Source organism: Myotis davidii, unplaced genomic scaffold, assembly GCF_000327345.1.
Source record: "Myotis davidii unplaced genomic scaffold, ASM32734v1 scaffold462, whole genome shotgun sequence".
NCBI lineage: Eukaryota > Metazoa > Chordata > Mammalia > Chiroptera > Vespertilionidae > Myotis > Myotis davidii.
In genome coordinates this window covers 464,380-482,795 of record NW_006293237.1, presented here as the reverse complement: position 1 = coordinate 482,795, position 18,416 = coordinate 464,380, and the positions used below count along the sequence as shown (strand labels likewise).

At 58.0% G+C, this 18,416-nt stretch overlaps 3 protein-coding genes across 9 annotated transcripts in view; 1 reads left to right on the top strand and 2 right to left on the bottom strand.

Annotated features, from left to right (window-relative positions):
- The window catches only part of IDH3G (isocitrate dehydrogenase 3 (NAD+) gamma), a 10,701-nt gene extending 9,594 nt beyond the window's left edge, over positions 1 to 1,107 (bottom strand). The window contains exon 1 of one of the 2 annotated variants that reach the window (XM_006766935.2): positions 1,026 to 1,107. In XM_006766935.2, the coding sequence (XP_006766998.2) occupies positions 1,026 to 1,106 (81 nt within the window). In that variant the 5' untranslated portion in view covers position 1,107. The remainder of the gene's footprint in view (positions 1 to 1,025) is intronic. The other variant, XM_006766934.2, reaches the window with a different exon arrangement.
- A 159-nt stretch (positions 1,108 to 1,266) lies between these two features.
- SSR4 (signal sequence receptor, delta) lies at positions 1,267 to 5,403 on the top strand. Of its 2 annotated transcripts, none has more exons than XM_015566016.1 (6): positions 1,267 to 1,531; positions 3,341 to 3,456; positions 4,389 to 4,463; positions 4,656 to 4,745; positions 5,045 to 5,110; positions 5,245 to 5,403. In XM_015566016.1, exons 1-6 carry the CDS (start codon positions 1,465 to 1,467, stop codon positions 5,347 to 5,349), a joined length of 519 nt encoding a protein of 172 aa, XP_015421502.1. In that variant the 5' UTR covers positions 1,267 to 1,464; the 3' UTR covers positions 5,350 to 5,403. The 2 variants fall into 2 exon arrangements, with proteins under 2 accessions (XP_015421502.1, XP_015421501.1); XM_015566015.1 differs by having other exon boundaries at positions 1,268 to 1,531; positions 3,338 to 3,456.
- A 3,442-nt stretch (positions 5,404 to 8,845) lies between these two features.
- On the bottom strand, positions 8,846 to 15,887 carry PDZD4 (PDZ domain containing 4). Of its 5 annotated transcripts, none has more exons than XM_006766931.2 (8): positions 15,514 to 15,775; positions 14,974 to 15,225; positions 14,329 to 14,419; positions 13,765 to 13,863; positions 12,790 to 12,852; positions 12,039 to 12,140; positions 11,669 to 11,764; positions 8,846 to 11,493 (listed from the first exon to the last, which is right to left on the bottom strand). In XM_006766931.2, exons 2-8 carry the CDS (start codon positions 14,979 to 14,981, stop codon positions 9,946 to 9,948), a joined length of 2,007 nt encoding a protein of 668 aa, XP_006766994.1. In that variant the 5' UTR covers positions 14,982 to 15,225; positions 15,514 to 15,775; the 3' UTR covers positions 8,846 to 9,945. The 5 variants fall into 5 exon arrangements, with proteins under 5 accessions (XP_006766994.1, XP_006766996.1, XP_006766992.1 ...); XM_006766933.2 differs by having other exon boundaries at positions 14,900 to 15,225; positions 15,514 to 15,604; XM_006766929.2 differs by lacking the exon at positions 14,974 to 15,225 and having other exon boundaries at positions 15,514 to 15,887.
- Positions 15,888 to 18,416: the final 2,529 nt, after the last annotated feature.

Genomic DNA, 18,416 nt, shown 5'->3' with positions numbered 1-18,416 from the left:
CATGCCCATCCCAATATGGACACAAGCACACACACAAAGGAGGTCAGGGAGGAGACAAATGTCTTCACCAAGACCCTGTGGGAGCCTAGCTGCCAGAATTGTGAGGGCCTCTGGAAAGTCTCTCATCAGCAAGGTGGGAGGAGTCAGCTTTTTAAACAGAATTTCATAAAGGGTATGCTGTTACAGGGCCGTCCTCCCCAGGGGCCAGAGAGGGAAAGCATGGCAGGGGATGTGTCCACAAGGAGTGTCAGCAAAGTCGCAGCGTTCTGGAAGGTCAAAGTTGGCTGGATCCTTTGAGATCCTTTGAGACAGAGGCGAAATTGAAGCCCAGATAGAGGAGGGGCCTGGCGCAAGGCCACGCAGTGGGTCAGTGGGGTAGCCAGGCCTAAAGATCATAACTTTTGTCCTCCAGACCAATCCTGGCTCGCTGATGCTTCACGCAGGGACTAAATTATCCTCATTTACGTGTGTAAAGAAAGAGAAGTCGGACCAGAATCCTAAAAGAAGGATTCCGTTAACAAAGCCCCAGGGGCCTCCCACCCAACCAGCCTCACAAACCCTAACTCTTTCCTATTCCAAGCATCTGCGGTGGGGACAACTGGGGCTATAAGAATGTCATGAGGAGGGCTGTGGGTACTGGCAAGTCCATTTCTCCATCTCCACTAGGACATGTGGCAAAATAGTCCACGAGAAGAGAAACCCGAAAAACGTTTGCAGCTAACGGGATTCCCAATGCGTCAACAACAAGGCAGGTCAAGATACGTGACTGTCTCATGAGGGGTCCCACAAGGGCACTACGGAGGTGATACTCGGGCCAAGGCCCACTCTTCCCACCTGTCTGGAGCACCCCCACCACAAGACGCAGAAAGCAGGGGAAGCCGGACCAACGTCATTGACAACGGAGGCGGCCAATCAACTCCGGCGCACAGCCCTCTCCCCGCCCCCAGATCCCGTTCCACCGAGGGGCAAAGCACCCCCAGCGAGCGCTGCAGCGACTGTCCCTGCGGCCCGCTCCCCCCTCTCACCTCCCAAGGACGGCAGAGGAGGGCCGGCCTGAGCACTGCCTTCGCTGGGCCGCCAACAGCCATGGCCACCTTCAGCGCCATGACGGAAAGTGAGAGCAACAGCAGGTCCCCACAAGCAGACACCGCTCTCACGAGAGTTCGGAGGGTTGCAAATCCGCGGAATGGGCGTGCCCTGATAGCGCGCATGCGCGTGAGTTGCCGGTTCCCACGCCCTTTTCCGGTGCCCAGAGCGCAGCCGCCGCCGCCGCCATCTTTGGGGGGCACCCAGCTGGGCCACAGGTCCTGTGAGGGGACACGTCAGTGCCGCCAGCGACGTCACAGGCCCGCCCAGCCTGCCGGCGTCTGCTTGGCTGCCGCGTCCTCTTACGTGTCGCGCTTCCTTGTCTGCCCCTCGTGCTCAGTGGAGTCGCTCTCTTTTTACCTCGGCACAGAAGAGGCGATGGTGGCGCTGGCATCTCTCGGCGCCCTGGCGCTCCTCCTGCTGTCGGGCCTCTCCTGCTGCTCAGGTAGCGGCATGGCAGGAGCTCGTTTCTAGCGAGCTTCTCTTCCACTACTGGTGGTGTGTGGCGGGGAGGAGGGGTGCGGGGGAAGCGGGGTACCGGGCCTTCTTCCTCCAAGAGGCAGGTCGCCTCGGGGCGCGACGACCAAGGCCACCAAGCGCTCCTGCACCACACATGTTTACCCAGCGGCCAGGCTGCCGGAAGAAACAAACAAATCTTTCTCCCTTCTGCTCCTGCAAGGCAGAGTTTCAGAGGCTCTCCCGTGCACCCGGCCCCCTCTCCAGCGGGGAAAGTGACACACGTCTCTGCTCCCTCTCCCAGAGTTCCTGGTCTCGGAGGAGGGTTGTACAGGAGCAAAGCTCTACAGCGCAGGGTGATCAGGGGGAGGAAATGGGCTGGAGAAGAGGAGCCACCTACTGGGCGCGGTGGGGCCAGGCCTCCCCGGGAAGGGAGCTCTTAAAGTGAAGAGGGAGAAGGGACCGACCAGGCAGAGTGGCCATGAACGTGGGCGAGTTAGATCTGAGTTGAAGAGGTTAAGGTAAGCGGGGAGCTTGGGTGTCAGGCCAGACTGTTGACTTTTGAGTTTTTACCCGAGGCCCTGATGTAACTTTAAAGGGCTTTTCAGCAGAGCAGAACCACAGTCAGATCAATTGACGTTCTTGAGAGAGGAACTCCTAGCGGCAGGGTTGAGCTGAGTCTGGAGTCCCGGAAGTGTGCTGAGGAGGATGTCCTTGCAGGAGCCAGAGCCGCCTGGGGGCTGGACTGGGAAGGGGTCTCTTTCTGTGCATTCACTTTACCTGCCCTACTTCAGGCCAGCGTCCTTGGTGTCCTCACCAGCCTAACTGGCCTCCTGCCTCCACCCTTCTCACTTATCTCTCAGGAATTCCCCATGTTGGAGCCAGAGAGGTTTGGAAAGGACATACCTGGCTGTAAAACCTTTTGGTGCCAAGCTTAGCAGGGCACAGAAGGATCTTCGGGATGTGGCTCCTAAGAACTGCCCCACCAGTGTTCCCAGGCATCTTCCCGATGTCCAGACCCAAAATCTTCCCTGATTGCCTCAACCTAAGGCAGGGACACTACATTCAGAGAGCAGTTGGCTGAGAACTTTACCATTGGTAGCATTTACTTGGCGCCCTGTGAGTTTGGTGGCACCCTTCTTTCTCTAGCCTCTAGCAGCGCGGAGATGGCTAAGGCAGCATTCTTTCTCTGGGCAGCCCTGTTCAAGGAGACCAGATATGCATCTGGATCCAGAACCTCTCCCATTTCCTTCCCTTGGGAAACACTGGGGCTAGTCTTGGCCTTCTGTCCACAGTAGCTGGAGGCAGAGACCCTTCCCTCCATCTCAAAAGCCCACGTGCTTTGCCAGCAGCACCACGTTTGGTGTCTGGAGGACACTTTGAATAAACTGTCCAGGGTTCTTCATGGCTCTGAATTGAGGTCAGCTTAGCCCCCTGGGCTTCTGGAGTGTTCTAGGCCAGGGGCAGGCTATAGCCCCAAGCCTTTGCATGGCTTCCGTGTCCATAGATACGTGTTGTGCAGTGAATCCACCCAGCTCCCTCCCCCCACTCACCTCTTTTGCCCTTACATTGAGGTTCCACCTGTACAAAGCCTTCCCATTCCCCACCCTCTTTGCCATTGCACTTCTGACTTATTTAGATCTGTTTCCCATATCCTACCTTGCAGGGTCCAAAGGATTCCATGTGTCCTTAGCTGATGAGGTGTGGGAATTGGGATCAGGGTGGTCCCTCGGTCCTCTAGCCCAGCATGCACAAGCTAGGCCTTACCCAGGCATTCTCTGCCTTCTCCCCACAGCAGAGGCCTGCATGGAGCCCCAAATCACCCCTTCCTACTACACAACCTCTGATGCCGTCATTTCTACTGAGACTGTCTTCATTGTGGAGATTTCCTTGACATGCAAGAACAGGGTCCAGGTAAGGGAGGGGGGTTCAGCCAGGAGGGTACTGGGGTGAGAAGCGGGTAGTGAGCGTGGGACCTTGGGCATTAGCTACTCAACTTGCAGACCCAGGGACCCATATGGATTTCGATGCACTAAGATCAAATTCTAGCAGTTGTTCAAAGAACATTCTCCTAAACTTCCTGGTTTTTTTTGCCTAGGTGCAGTAATGTAGGTAGACACTTTGCTGTGTCTTAAAGAGAATGTATGTATGTGGCCCGGCCAGTGTGCCTCAGTGGCTGAGCATCAACCCATGAACCAGGAGATCATGGTCAGGACCAGTGCCCGATTTCCGGGCTCAATCCCCAATGTGGGGCGTGCAGGAGGCAGCTGATCAATGATTCTCATCGTTGATAAAAGAATGTACGTGGAAGTGAGGAACAGCCAGGGGTCAGTCCCCAGGTTCCTCCATCCCTTTTCTGGTTGCTCTTTGCCAAGGTGTATGTCCATGTGGATATTTCATAATTTTAAGACTGAACAGACCTGGCTTTGGCCCCTGACTTTAGCCAGCCTCCCAAAGGCCCAAAGAAGGAAGTTGGGCCTTTTTGGATACATTTCTTGGACAGTTCATTGGGTACCCCTTGGCCCCAGCACCCCCTTACAGGCTCAGAAATAATGACATGTCAATCATCCCATGCTGTTCACAGTTAACAGGCTTGCTGTGGGTTAGCGGGGGGCAGGCCAAAAAAGGAATGTATCCTCCCCCCAGAGTTGAGCCAGAGAAATAGTGACAGTATCTGTGGGTGTTGGCTTCCTGGCAAGGCTCTGGGTTGTGCCAGGCCTACCTCGATGATTCTCGCATGGTGTCCCCTGTCCACAGGCCACAGGTGCCGCTGGGAGCAGCACAGTGGGGCCTCTGCCAACAGCCATATAGGGGAGAAAATGACTCGCCCCTTGTCTTCTCCCCAGAACATGGCTCTTTATGCTGATGTCAGTGGAAAACAATTTCCTGTCACCCGGGGTCAGGACGTGGGACGCTATCAGGTAAGGGATACTATGGTTGTCATTTTGGGGGAAGGCCACCTGCTCTTGGGTGTGACTGGAAGCCCTAGAGGTGTCCTGGTCAAGCAGGGTCAGGGTTCTTTGTCTTGGGCCACTGGCAGTGGTGCTGTTAGCACTGGCAGCGGGACCCTGATGTGTTCATTGTGCCCATCCTGTGCCCAACACCCAACCCAGGTGTCCTGGAGCCTAGATCACAAAAATGCCCACGCAGGTACCTATGAGGTCAGATTCTTCGATGAGGAGTCCTACAGCCTCCTGAGGAAGGTGAGTGCCACCTGCAGCTCCTCCCCAGCCCGCAGGAGGGAGGGCACACCCTGGCTCCACAGCCCTTCCACCCTCCAACCCCTCTTCCTGGAGCTCTGGGCCACTAGGGGCCTTGCTTACAGGGACCAGGGTGGCTGGGTGGGTGCCTTCCTATACACCTGCCCCGTCTGTGCTTGGACCTTATGTTTTTCCCTTACCCATCTCTCTCCTCCCCCTCTTCCCTGACTCAAGCCAGTGCTCTTGTCTCTCCTACCCGCCCCCACCCGGCAGCACCCCTAACCCCAGCACCTCCCTTGCAGGCTCAGAGAAACAACGAAGACATTTCTATCATCGCACCCCTGTTCACAGTCAGCGTAGACCATCGGGTGAGTGGGCTGAAGAGGCTGGCCTGGGCTTGGGAAACAGCAAGCACTCAGCAAGCTTCATACTTTCTGGGGGGCAGGGGCTGGGCCGCTCACCCATCCCTCCCCTGAGCTTGCTTTGCTCTCTTTTCTTGCAGGGCACCTGGAACGGGCCCTGGGTTTCCACCGAGGTATTGGCCGCAGTCATCGGAATAGTGATCTACTACCTGGCCTTCAACGCCAAGAGCCACATCCAGGCCTGAGGGCAGTGCCCCCAGCCCCCGTGCTTCTTTCAATAAACAGTTAGAGGCCCCTCATTGGCGTCACTGCACCTTGCCTTCCACACAGGTCAGGGCTGGGCAGCCAGCATCCCCTGATCCACATGGTAATGCAACGCTGAGCGGGGACTGGGCTGAATCTCCCGTCTCATGGGTTTGCTTTGCTCTTTGGTGTTGCAGGCTTGCCTACCCCAGCCCCCAGCTAAGCCTTCCCTGCCTCGTGCCCCCAGGTGACCAGCATCTACCTGCTGTCTCCTGGTTGCCCACATGGGTTTGCCCCTCCTCCCAGCACATGTGGTCTGGCAGAGGACTGCCTTGTTCTCTCCTGCCCCAGTCCCTCGGGCTTGCCCAGGGTAGGGCCTCTGACCGCCTATCATTGGGACGGCAACTGCCTGGCTTCCCCCAAACCCAGCAGTCAGCAACACATGTAGACAGCCCTACACGGCCTGCAGTGGTTCCTGTGTGTGCAGCCCTAGGCATGAGCCACATACTGAAGTACTCTCGTGCTTACATTGTGAGTGGCCATTTCACTAATACAGTTGAAGCCCATCAACCTGGCAGCTGTCTGGGGTGTAGTCATTCTAAGCGCTACACCCCACCCCCTCCATGTTGCCTCTCAATGTGCTCCCACTTCCTGGTGTCAGGTGGGACGCATAGAAGGCACAGAAAGAAGCAATGGCCTGAACCCCTACTTCTGAGTAGCCATTGCCAGCTCTCCCAGTTTGGCCTTTCACTTACCGCTCCCCTGAACACCCAGTGCCATCGGACACGACTCACATGCCTGTGCCTGCATCATGCTCCAGGTCAACCTTCAGCCCCCCTGCCTAGCCAGGGAGTTTCACTGGTGCCATCCATGGCTGCAGAAGTGCCCAGAGCCCTGGGGTCCAAAGGGGCTAGATGGCAAGTCCTAGGGGAGTCCTTCCCATATACATGTTCCAAGGCAGTTTGCTCAGCTCTGATGTGACTGCCTCCTAGGGGGTCTTGGCGAGGGGTCATTGAGCCCATATGGCAAACCCTTGGCACCCTGGTGCTTGATCACCATTGCCTGTTCCAGGAAAGGAACAGGGCAACAGTGCAAGGAAGGTAGGCTCCAAACCTCCCTGAGGGGGCAGGGCTCAGTGCCTCGGCTCTGTCCTTCATAACAGTAGGAAGGGCTGGGGGCATGGAGGGCAAGTGACTTGTGACCTGGAACTGCCTGGGGACCTCCTCCAGGCTACAGGACAAATGGGGAGGCTCTCAAGAAGAGCTGGGTCCTCACTCCCAAAAGCAGTACAGCCGAGTCCCTTCCGGGCCAAGCCAGGCTAGGGTTGCTGGCTGCTAGGGTTTCTGGATTCCATAGAAAGACCAGCAGAGGGAGCTTAAGTGGCACCTGCTGGAGGTGGTGGGTGCTGGCGAGGCAGGCAAGGTAGACAATGGCAGCTGTGTGCCACCCAGGGGCACTTTTTGATCCTGGCTCCACTATCCTGCCTGATGGCAATAGAACCCAGATGTGAAGTCACTGTTCCAGGGTGTCAGAAGCCAAGGGCTGCCAACCCTCCTGGCACCACCTCCAAGAATCAGAGCTGAGCCACGGCGCTGGCTTTCAGGGACTCCAGGTCCCAGGCGCCTTGGCCCACATCCCCTGAGCACTAGGCCTTCACGCAAATCCTGGCTGGAACAAGAATGGGGAACCTCCAGAGCCATTAAAGTTGCCTCCCAACAGCTGGAGAGCTGTGCCCAGGGAATGGTTGGCTTCTGTCTCCCACTCCCCACCCACCCCCCACCCCCGTTTTCTGTGGCAGGGGAGCCCCATCCTCCTCTGTGGGGTCATGTTCCCTCCAGAGGAACAGGGGGTCACAAGAGTCTACTACGTACCTAGTCTTCAGCAATAGGTCTTGGAGGGCTGAGCTGTGAAGGGGACATCACATGCTCCTACACCTCTGCTACCTTCACCCCTTTTCACCAACAAGCCCTGTACTCCTTCCTGTCTGCAGTGTGATGTTGGGCCTTCCCTCCCAGCTGCTTAACACAGTAGCTGGACAGATGTGGCCTGCTTGGGAACCTGCCTTCCCAGCGGGGGGGCACTGGGCTTCTGGGAACGTGGACTCAGATTCCTCACTCATGCCCATCTCAGCCAATTGGCAGAGTTAATGAGAGGTCTGCATCATTTTTTAAGAGAATTTAAGTGTGTCCTTGCCCACTTCAGCTGCTGGCAGCATCCAGTCTGTTCAGAAGCTCCCTTCATGGCCACACTGCCCATTCCAGGGAGTGTCACGCACAGAGCAGGCCACACCTGGAGATGGCCTTCAGGGCCCTGGCTCTCACGCAGCATGTAGCATGGTCCTGGCACTTAGCTGATACTAGTGGTTTGCTGCACTGAATAGAACCGCATCTGGCTGCATCCCTGCAAGTCCATGAGCCAGAAGGGCCCTGTGGCCACCCAAGTATTCATCCACCTCATGGCCTAGACCAGTGGTCGGCAAACTCATTAGTCAACAGAGCCAAATATCAACAGTACAACGACTGAAATTTCTTTTGAGAGCCAAATTTTTTAAACTTAAACTATATAGGTAGGTACACTGTTATTAACTTAATTATGTGGCTCGCGAGCCGCAGTTTGCCTACCACTGGCCTAGACTTTTACTCAGCATCATCTACATGCTAGGCACTGGGGTCCCCAAATAGGGAAGGCAGCTTGTGCCTTTGAGAAACTCCCAGCTCCTTGCCCCTGCTCTGGTTCTTCCGGAGCAGGGGGAGGGGGTGGGACCCAGTTCTCTCAGGCTCCTGCGGTGAAGGAGTGTTGGCCTTATTTAGTGGCAGGCCCTGTGGCCACTCCTGAGCCAAGCCTCTGTCATCCTGCATCTGTGCACCCAACCCTGAGGCCATGTCACACCCTTGAAATGATTCAAGTGACCCTGTCATAGCTCCAGTTAGGTACAGGACACTGACATCAAAAGATCTTGCTGTTGTCCAGCCAGAGTGGCTTAGTGGTTGAGCAATGACCTGTGAACCAGGAGGTCAGTTCTATTCCCAGTCAGGGCACATGCCTGGGTTGTGGGCTTGATCCAGGTGGGGTGTGTGCAGGAGGCATCTCATCATTGATGTCTGTCTGTCTGTCTGTCTGTCTGTCTCTCCCTCCCTCCCTCCCTCCCTCTCCCTTCCTCTCTGAAATAATGAAAAAGAAAAAACTTGGAGGCAGGGTGGGTAGGGGCTGGGAAGAGGGGGGTAAAGGGAGGGAAATGGGAGATATCTGTAATACTATTAACAATAAAAATTTATTAAAAAAAATAACAAAACCTTGCTGTTCCTCAGTGACATGCCAAGAAAGCTGAGAGACAGCTTTCGATTGGCCCCAGTCCTCACCTGCCCTGCCCTTCACGACCTCCCCCCGCAACACGCACACACACACACACGCGCGCGCGTGCGCGCCCCTCTCCCACCCCAAAGTGACAGGTCTTCTCCCAGCTCCGATCGATGAGAATAAACACAGGGAGGCCAGGAATCACCATAAAAAGGCAGCTTGCTTTATTGTGATGCCAGTGGGGGGCAGGGATGGGCAATCTGCCTTCAATCTGAGGCTCTCTGAGGCTGAGGGGCCCTGGAGAACTGCCCAGTCCACACCTGCAAAGTGGGGGTGCAGGACATCTCCCTAGTCAGCCCAGCTGGCCTGGCATGGCTCTCGCTGGGGTTCAGGCAGCTCCCTCAACTCCATGTGGGTCTTGTCACAAAGCTCTTTTGCTATTACACATGGGCCTTGGCTTCTGGACCCCTCACGACCCTCAGAAGAGAAGCCACACTCCACATGGAGTCAAGCACAGCCCTGGGCTCAGGTATCTCTTCTTGGATGGATACTGCCCCCTCAGGCCCCAGTCTCGGCTCTACCTTGGTCACAGAGGAGGTAGCCTCCAGGGTGAGCCTTGAAAGCCCTTGTTCCCACACCTCAGCCGGAGGCCAGCAGGAAAGCTGCTTCCCATTCTTCCCTTCCTTCCCATCCCTTCCCTCCCACCCCTACCCTCCCTTCTCTTACTCCCCCTCCCACCCCCCTCCTTCCCAGCCCTCACTAGGGGGGGTTCCACCTTTGTCAGGCTGCCTGAAGGAGCTGCTAGCCCCCAGGGCAGGTGCACAAAACAGAAAAACAATTGGCAAGCACAGAAAGGGAGGAAAACCACAAAAACAGGGTCGCCTTTGTCTACAAATAGTGGAGGCTCCCAGCAGGGGGGAGAGTCGGCTCAGCTTGGGAGCTGGACATTCTCTTGTGCTTAGGACAATCCTCTTTACCTCTCCTTTTCAGCTCAACACACTGAGAGAGCTGGGGGTGGGGGTGGGGGTGAGTGTGTGCACGTGCATGTGCCTGGGCTAGTGTTGCACACGTGCACACACAGGCGCACACACACAATGGAAGGGGTGCCCATTCTCCTTGGGGGCTTCTTTCTGGTAACAAAGTCCTGTGCACAAATACAAAGACAGGTGTGTGCACACCTGTGCACAAAGACACACACTAGATTCTAAGGGAGAGGAGGGGTGGGATTCCTGGAGGCTCGCTGGACCTGGGCAGGGACAGAGGGCCCGCCCTATAGTGCAGCTGGCTCCCATGTGGGCGGCTCAGACGGTGGTGACGGAGAGCAGAGGGTTATAGACTCGCTTGCCGTCAGCTGAGCGAGTGCCGTGGGCCAGCATCTCCTGGATGGTGATCCAGTTGTCTAGAATCTTCTTATTCCGCTTCTTCATGGTCTTGCGGTGGCTCAAGGCGATGATGTTGAGCTCAGCCTTGCTGTCGCCGTTCTGCTGTTCCCTCAGGCACTCCAACCGGCTCTGCATCATGAACTCACGCCGCTTGCGCTGCTCCCGGGCCCGGATCAGGTGCTGCTTCCGCTCCTCCTTGCTCCAGTAGCGGCCCATCTTCATCTCACTGACCGCGTCGTCGTCCGTGGTCATGCCACTACGCTCCTCGCGGATCTTCAGGGCCCGGGCTTTTAGGAGGCGATCACGCACGGGCCGCTTGGCCACATAGCGGGTTCCATCGCTGCGCACCTTGACCTTCCACTCCATGCGGGGCCCTTCACTGGCTGCGGCCACAGCTCCGCCCACCCGAGAGCCACCAGCCAAACTCAAGGGGACGTGGCCCAGATCCTCCAGGCAGCGCGGAGGGGCCAGCTGCAGACAGCTTTGGTAGTGCTCGCCCTCCTGGCCCTGGCCTCGGTGGCGCCTGGAAAGGTAAGGGCTGCCCTCGGGACCCACGCGCTCCAGGGTGACCCCCATCTTGGGGCTGCGGCGGACGCGCTCCTCTGAGTGCTGTCTCCGGCCCACCTCGGGATCCCGGGAGAGGGATCGGAACTTGCCGGGGCTCCCGTGTGGAGGAGCTGCCTTGGGGTGGGTGGCGACAGGGGGGCCGGAGGGGGTCCGATTCAAGTTGGAGTTGCCAGCAGCGGCCCGCCTCAGGGGGCTCTCCTGCAGCGGCTCGGTGAGCAGAGGGGTGCTGCGGCAGCTCTCCCCCGTGTTGTAGGCACTGGTGCTGTCCTTGTCAGACTTCTCAGGCAGCTCGGAGATGTCGGGCAGCTCGCGCTTCTTGGGCTCGCTGGCGCCCAGCTCGTAGACGCTCTCCTCCTCTAGCAGCCAGGCCTTCATGCAGCGCTCCCGCAGCTGCTGCATCTTCTGCGCCCGCAGGATGTTGCGGCACTTGAATTCCAGGTGCCGCAGCTCCTCCTCCAGCATGGCCATCTCGTGGCCCAGGCTCTCGTTGCGGTTGACGTCCAGGGCGCTGTTGCCACCGGAGGCGCGGGCGAAGAGGAGGCCCAGCTGGTTGCCATTCTCCAGGTGGCACTTGATCTCCAGCAGCTCCCGGTAGCGTTCATACTCCTCATCGGTGAGGCCCGGGACCTCGGCACCCCCCAGCCCAGCCCCCTCAGCCAGCAGGGAGTCCATGCTGAAGTGGAAGTCGCGGCTCTGCAGGGCGTCCCCTTGCAGGCCAAACTTGCGCAGGGTGCCGGGCGTGTTGGTGGTGCTCAGGGGCTCATCCCCCAGCAGGTCGTGCTCAGAGCTCTCCTCGTTGCGGGTGCTCTCGTCAGTCCGACCCACCCCACTGTCCAGCTCCTGGCTGTTGCTCAGGCCCGGGCCCACATCTGGGGCCCCTGGCTCCTCTTCTTTTCCGAGCTGGGGTAGAAAGATGAACCCTACTCAGTCTGGGTCCCCTTAGCAGGGTCGCCAAAAGAGGATGGGGTGATCAGAAGGGCTTTGGGGTCCAGCCCACCTCCTACACACGCCCAGCCCCTCCTCACCCTCCCTTCCTGCTGGCCCTCCCCACCACCTGCCCTTCTTCCTTCCTCACCTGCTGGGCAGGGGGGGATTTCAATTTCCCCTCATTCTCTGAGCCCAAGACATCCAGGAAGTCATCGCGGTCACTGTCCTTCATTCGCTTTGCCAGCTGCAGAGACAGGCCCGTGATGTCCCACTGTCTTATGAACCTCCCCAGCCACCCCTCCAGTTGCCTCAAGGTTCCATACCCAACAGAGTTAAAAACCCCAGAGAGGGGGCGGTCCCGGCCAGCATAGGCCAAAAAGGGAAACAGGCCCTAGGACACTGCCAGCTCTCTCTCAGTGCCAGGTTGTTGGCATGTCTGTGCCCCTGACACAGATCAGCAGATTCTAAGACAGAAAGCCTGATGGGAGGGGACCCAGAACACCCTGCTAGACACACACCTGGCTCTCAGGCCGGGCCACCAGCAGGGAGATGTTGGTGTTCTCCTCCTGGCTCAGGATGGCCACCGCCTCTTCCCGGTTCTGGACGTCCACACCGTTTATCTGTGGCGGGTGAGGAACAATCAGCAGGGATGCCAGAGCTGGCTGAGGGGCAGGCCCTGGGTGAGCACCCTGGGCTGGAACAGGCTCCCCAAGCTTTGGCAGAATGGAGAGAAGTGGGAGGTGCCTCGGGAGAGGACAGCCTGGCCTGTGCAAAGGCACATATGCTCAGAGGACAACATGGGACAGATGTGCTCACATCTGGGGGACAGAGGGAAAGGCTAGTAAGGTACCAGCACAGATCCCATGGGCACACGGGAGCCACCCAGAGCAGCTGTGCAGAGAGAGGAGACCCAGCCTGGTTTTAGGCTGCCTGGCACCAAGCTAAGCTCTTAGCAGGACTGAGCTGGGTTCAGCTAAGAAGTGGTAGGGCAGCCCGGCCGGTGTGGCTCAGTGGTTGAGTGACGAACTATGAACCAGGAGGTCGTGGTTCAACTCCCGGTCAGGGCACATGCCCCGGTGGCAGGCTCGATCCCCCAATAAGGGGCATGCAGGAAGCAGCCAATCAATGATTCTCTCTCATCATGGATGTTTCTATCTCTCTCCCTCTCTCTTCCTCTCTCAAATCAATAAAAATATTTTTTTAAAAAGAAGAAGTGGAGCGGCAGCTGGCACAGTGGAGCCTGGAGTCAGGCATGCTTGCCCCGCTCACCTGGACGATTCGGTCTCCCTCTCGGATCCGGCCGTCTTTGGCTGCAATGCTGTTGGGATTCACCTGCAAGGCACACACATCCTGGGTGGGCACTTGGCACCTCCGCTAAGGTGCCCTCTGAGCAGAACAGGTCAGCCTCACTTCGGGAGTCCCCAAAGCCAACCAAAGGCTCCTCGCTCACTCCGTCTTCAGCTCAGACTAGGAGCTCCCAAGCTCCAGGAGGCAGGGACAGAACAGTGGGCCTGGGGCTAGTTGCCTCTCCCTAGCACGAGCCACCAACCCGAACCTTCCAGCCCCTTCCAATACCCCCTCATGCCCATGCGCTGGCTGGCAACCCTACACTCCTTTTTGCATGAAAGCCTGTTCTTTTTTTTGTGTCAGAGGCTAGGATACTTTCCCATACTCAAAAAATAGCAGTGGGATAGTCCTATGAAGGTTAACTTGATTAGGATACTGCTAGACTGTGGATGGCAGCAGGGGAGTCATCCCCCCTCCTGCGGATACAGACAGGTGGAGAATGACCCCCCCTGAGTGCCAGGAGGGCACCTGCAAGACGTGCGAGGAATAACAAAGCCTGGCCGGGACCTTAGCCTGCCTCAGCCTTGCCCACTGTCCCACCCTGGCCATGTACGCTGGGGGAGGGCTGTGAGGCTGGGGGAGGGCTGTGGGGCTGGGCACACACTGACTATTGATGCTAAGCAGGCCTTATCCCTGGCGGCTGGGTCCTTGCAGCTGGGTCCTTGTGGGCAGCCTGAGCACCCTGGGCAGTGTGCAAAGGCCAAGGGGTTGGATGCTATGGGAATTCTCTGTGCCAGGCCCTGCCTCACTACCCACAACCATGGTGCCCGTTCACCTCACTGGTGCAGTACAGATGGACATCATCAAAGTCCAGCTTTGAGGTCCGAGTACCCAAAGACAGCATGAGGCTCTGCTGCCTTCTAGAAGACTCCACTGCCATATTCCCCACCTTCATACCTCTCCAACGTAGATGCCCAGGTCCTCCTCATCATCGGTGCGGTAGCAAACCATCAGGCCCAGCTTGTCCCGGTGGCTGGCTTTATACAGCTCCACCTCCTGCCACAAGGGGGCGTGGGGGAAGCAGAGGAAGAAAGCCCCGGAAATACGTGAGCAAGGACCCATGTGGTGGTGGTGGGCACGGCCCAGCCTGGTCCCCCAGCAGCACTTCACCTGAGCTGAGCCTCCAGGTCTGGAGGATTTTCTTACCATCCCCAAATGGCGCATGTGTTTCTTACCAGGAAATGCCCAAGACATACGCACGAGACTCACAGGACGCATAGGACACAGACATGTGCGGGACACAGACTCACCAACATAAACCGACTGTGACCTCACCCGTGCCCTCCCCAACTCAGCCAGACTTGGTGGGTGAGCCTGAGTAACCAGCCACACCCTGGGAAGGACCACAAGGCCCAGCCGCCTGGAAGCAGCAGGAGCCAGGCCTGAGATGGGCTGTAGACAGTCATCCTGGGACTGGCTCCTGAGGCTGGCTGCGGGCCCTGCCCTGGCCGCCTGGCTCACCTCATACTCCAGCTCGTCCACACGGTCTGCCTCCTGCGGGCCGCCCTCCATGAACTCCGCTGGGTCATAATACTCATGGCTGATGGGGGGGCTGCCCAGGAGAAGGGGGGGATCAGGCTGGCCATCTGCTCCTCTCATGCCCTTGCCCCAGCCCCAGCTCCCGGGCTGGCCAGTCCCACTGCACTCAGCATGGAGCCCTGCTCTGGGTACACCCTCAGGGAAGATGGGGTCAGGCTCTTCTTCCAGAACCCCCTCCTTCTGAGCTACATGCATCCATGCATAGACCAGGAGTGTGCGGGGGTTCACACTGAGGATGCAGGCATGCCTAGACCCCTAAGCCTGTCCCGCACCGTCCCCCAGCTCAGACTCCTCAAACCATGCCAGCTGGGAGTGACTTCTCCCAACTGTGGGTATCCTTCCCGCCCAGCACTGACCCCACTCATGCAACGCCCCCAGGAGTTATCCAGGCCCCGGAGGACTGCTGGGGGGGTAGAGAAGGGCCCACTCTACCTCCAAGGGTGGCCCTCGTTGCCCCAAAGCTAAGCCTGGCAGCCGGCAGCCCTGGGCCTACCTCTCTGTGGAGGGGATCCCGGGACCACCTCCCTGCAGGCGGGGTTTAGACTAGCAGAATGAGTCAGCGCTCACACAGTCATGAGCCACCAGGCCTGGGTGAGAGGCCCTTCTTCTGAGTGGGCCAAAGCCAAAGAAAGAAGCCGAAGAGATGGAAGAAGTTCAGAGCAGGGAGAGAGATGGGACAGACAAGGATGCAAGAAGATTCAAGGGGTGATGCTTGTGAGGCAGAAGACGATGGGACGGCAGAGGAGAGAGGATGGAGGAGGAGGAGCTGAGGACCTCAACCTTCCAGCAGCAAGATCCCAGGATGGTCCTCCCTTGGCCCTGGGGGTAGATACAATGAGGAGCCTGCTTGTCAACCTCCCCTGGCCCCTTCCCCGGCTGGCGTTCAGCCTGAGGCTAGAGGCCTGGAGATTTCTGAGCCCTTGGGTGCCACAGTCAACTCTGGAGGCCAAGGAGCCTGCTTCCTGCCTGAGAGGGCAAGCCAGTCGGGGTCTCCCCGCCATGCCCAGAGCTGCAGCAACGCAGCCTCTGGGTGGGGTGGGAATGGCTGCCCCTGGTGGCGTGCCCTCTCTGGAGGCAGGGCCCGGGGCCCTCCTGAGGGCGACTCACAGCTCAGATAGGACGTACGGCTCCAGGATGACCATGGGTGGGGTGGGCGGGCGCAGCTTGCCCAGCGCCATGATATGCTCGAAGGTGATGTCAGTCTGAGTGCCACTGTCCACCAGCTGCAGGTCATGACAGGAGTTGTCCCCCCGGAGGCGGGGGCTGCGTCTCAACACCTGTATCACCAGGGGCTCCTTGGAGGAACGCAGGGCCTCCAGGGTTTGCTCCTGAGACAGCTTGGAGAGCTCCTTCCCGTTCACCTGCGGCAGAGACACGCCCCCATGAGAACCCACTGACCAGTGCCCCAATGTGCGCAACCAAGAAATCTGCTGCCCGGCCTGCATGGCTCAACCTATGAACCAGGAGGTCACGGTTCAATTCCCGGTCAGGGCACATGCCCGGGTTGCAGGCTCGATCCCCAGTGGGGGGCATGCAGGAGGCAGCCGATCAATGATTCTCTCTCATCATTGATGTTTCTATCTCTCTCTCCCTCTCCCTTCCTCTCTGAAATCAATAAAAATATATATTTTTTAAAAAGAAATCTGTTCTGCTTACTCATAGGGCCCCATTTCCAGGTGAACCCCACTTCTCAGCCCTGTCCCCACAGAGTGCTGTCTGGGGATTGCTGGGCCATGCCCCGGAGGCCGGGAAGCCCCAGTGTCTATGCACTAGAACATCCTTCAGCCCTCCTCCAGGAGCCACTCAACTCTTCTGTGCCCTCACTCCAGCCCCGCCGCTCCTTCAGGCAGCAGAGGCCGGAGTGAGCAACTTAAAGACTGCGGAGTCCCCCTTGGCAATAAGTGAACATTTGTTGTGCGAGAGGAGGCTTCCTCTCATGATGGGTTCAGGCGGGAGGGTCAGGGAAGAGTAAGAAGATGCGAAGGACAGGATCTCTTGTCCTCAAGGTAGCGAGGGACTCACCAAAGAGAAAAGGCCCCCACACACACGGCCTGGTGGCATCTCAAGGCAGCCTAAGGCCAAGGAAGTGGCCCTTATCCAACTACCGCCGTTTCTTGGGCGCCTGATGTGCCCAAATCTGATGATCTATTTGGCAGATGAGGAACCAAGGCTCAGCAAGACGAAGGGGATGAGTCAAGGTCATGAGCCAGACCAGGATGCGCGCAGTGGTAGGAGTGGGGTGAGCAGGGAAGAAGGAGGCCGTGGCAGGCTCTGGGGCCAAGGAGAAGGTGGGGCTGGAGTAGGCTCTGGGGAAAACCAGGTTGATACTGGCTGGGGGACAGAGAGCCTTCCGGGAGATGGAGATCCAGGGCGGGGTCTCAGCTGGGTAGAGTAAGTTGCCCTGAAGGTAACTGGGGGGGTAGAAGACTGGCCCCAGCACAGTCCCTAATTTTCACAGCAGCCTGTGTGCCTTGGGCTCTGGGATGGTCACTTTCCAGCTAGTGAAACCCGCAGCCCACGCTGTAGCCTCACGGCCCTGCTTGGCAGGGAGGGAAGAAGACTAATGACCAAACAAACAGCCAGCACCTGCCATGGGGCCCAGGCCCCGGAGCAGGGGGGTGGCAGGGTCTTCAATTTACTCAGCAGCTTGTGGAAGGGCTGTTCTGGGCCTGGGGAGGCCACCCACTAGCAGTGACGCCCCAAATGGCTACAGCCAGCAGGGAAGTGCAAAGGCAGACCACTGGGGGCTGCTATGGAAGTTCGGGGCCAACCTAGGTAGGGGTGGGGGTGTAAAGGAAGGCTCCCTGAGCCCTGAATCAGGGGAAGAGACGGGGAGGCCTGTTTGCAGGTAGAAGCCAAGTCCCTGACAGCCAGCATAGAGTGCGGGTCCCGGGAACCCAGTGTGCACCCATGGACAGGGCCCCACATGGGCCAAAGCATCCAGCTTCTTTGCTTGGCTATGCTGTCCTGTCTTCTCATTCTCACGCACAGTGCCACCTTCCTCCTGAATGTCTCAGGGGGATGGGGTTCCTCAGAGAGATGCCCCACCCAACCGTAACATCATGTCTTCCCAGCTGCAACTCGACAGACCAGCCCCTGGTGTCCTAGGAAAGCTTGGGAGTCAGGGACCCCTGCCCGCCCGCGGCTCCTGGGTACTTCATTCCCTTTCTGCTAGGACCTCCGTGGTCGGCAAACTGGGGCTCGTGAGCCACATGCGGCTCTTTGGCCCCTTGAGTGTGGCTCTCCCTAAGCCTTAGGAGTACCCTAATTAAGTTAATAACAATGTACCTACCTACCTATATAGTTTAAGTTTAAAAAATTTGGCTCTCGAAAGAAATTTCCATCGTTGTCCTGTTGATATTTGGCTCTGCTGACTAATGAGTTTGCTGACCACTGTGCTAGGTGATTATGTCCTTGTAGATTTGAAAAATATAGAAAACCGTCGGGTGTCTAGGGAGTTCAGAGTTCCTGAGTTTCGGAAGAACAGCTGGAGGGGCAGTGTGGGGCTGGGGGCTCAGGGAACGGGGAGTGGGCTCAGTGGGACAGTTGGGAGAAGCCCCCTCTTGCTTTATGTAGTGGGCGGTATAGGAGGTGGGTCAGTGTGTGGTGTATGAATGGCAGTGGGACAGAGGGCGAGTGGGGCGGGAATAGGGTGTGGGGATATAGGTGGGGTTCTGGCTGAGATGTGGAGGCCCAGGGGCAGGTGCGTGGGTAGGTAGAGGGTGTGCAGGGGTGGTTGTTTATGGATTGGGCGGGTGTGGTCTGGGTAGGGGTGTGAGTGGGGGTGTGGGGGTCTGGGTGCAAATGGGTGTATGACCCTGTGTTGAACCCTCCTCCCCTCCTTTTTGCAATAGGAGCGGGTGTCCTGGGCACCTGTCTCATACAGCCACTAAAGGCCAGGTACCTGTGTGTCCATCTGATGGAAGAACCACACTCGCTGGTAAGCAGACCCTCGCTGAGGCTCTGCCCAAACACCTTTGCATCAGGAGCCATGAAAGGTCCAGCAAACA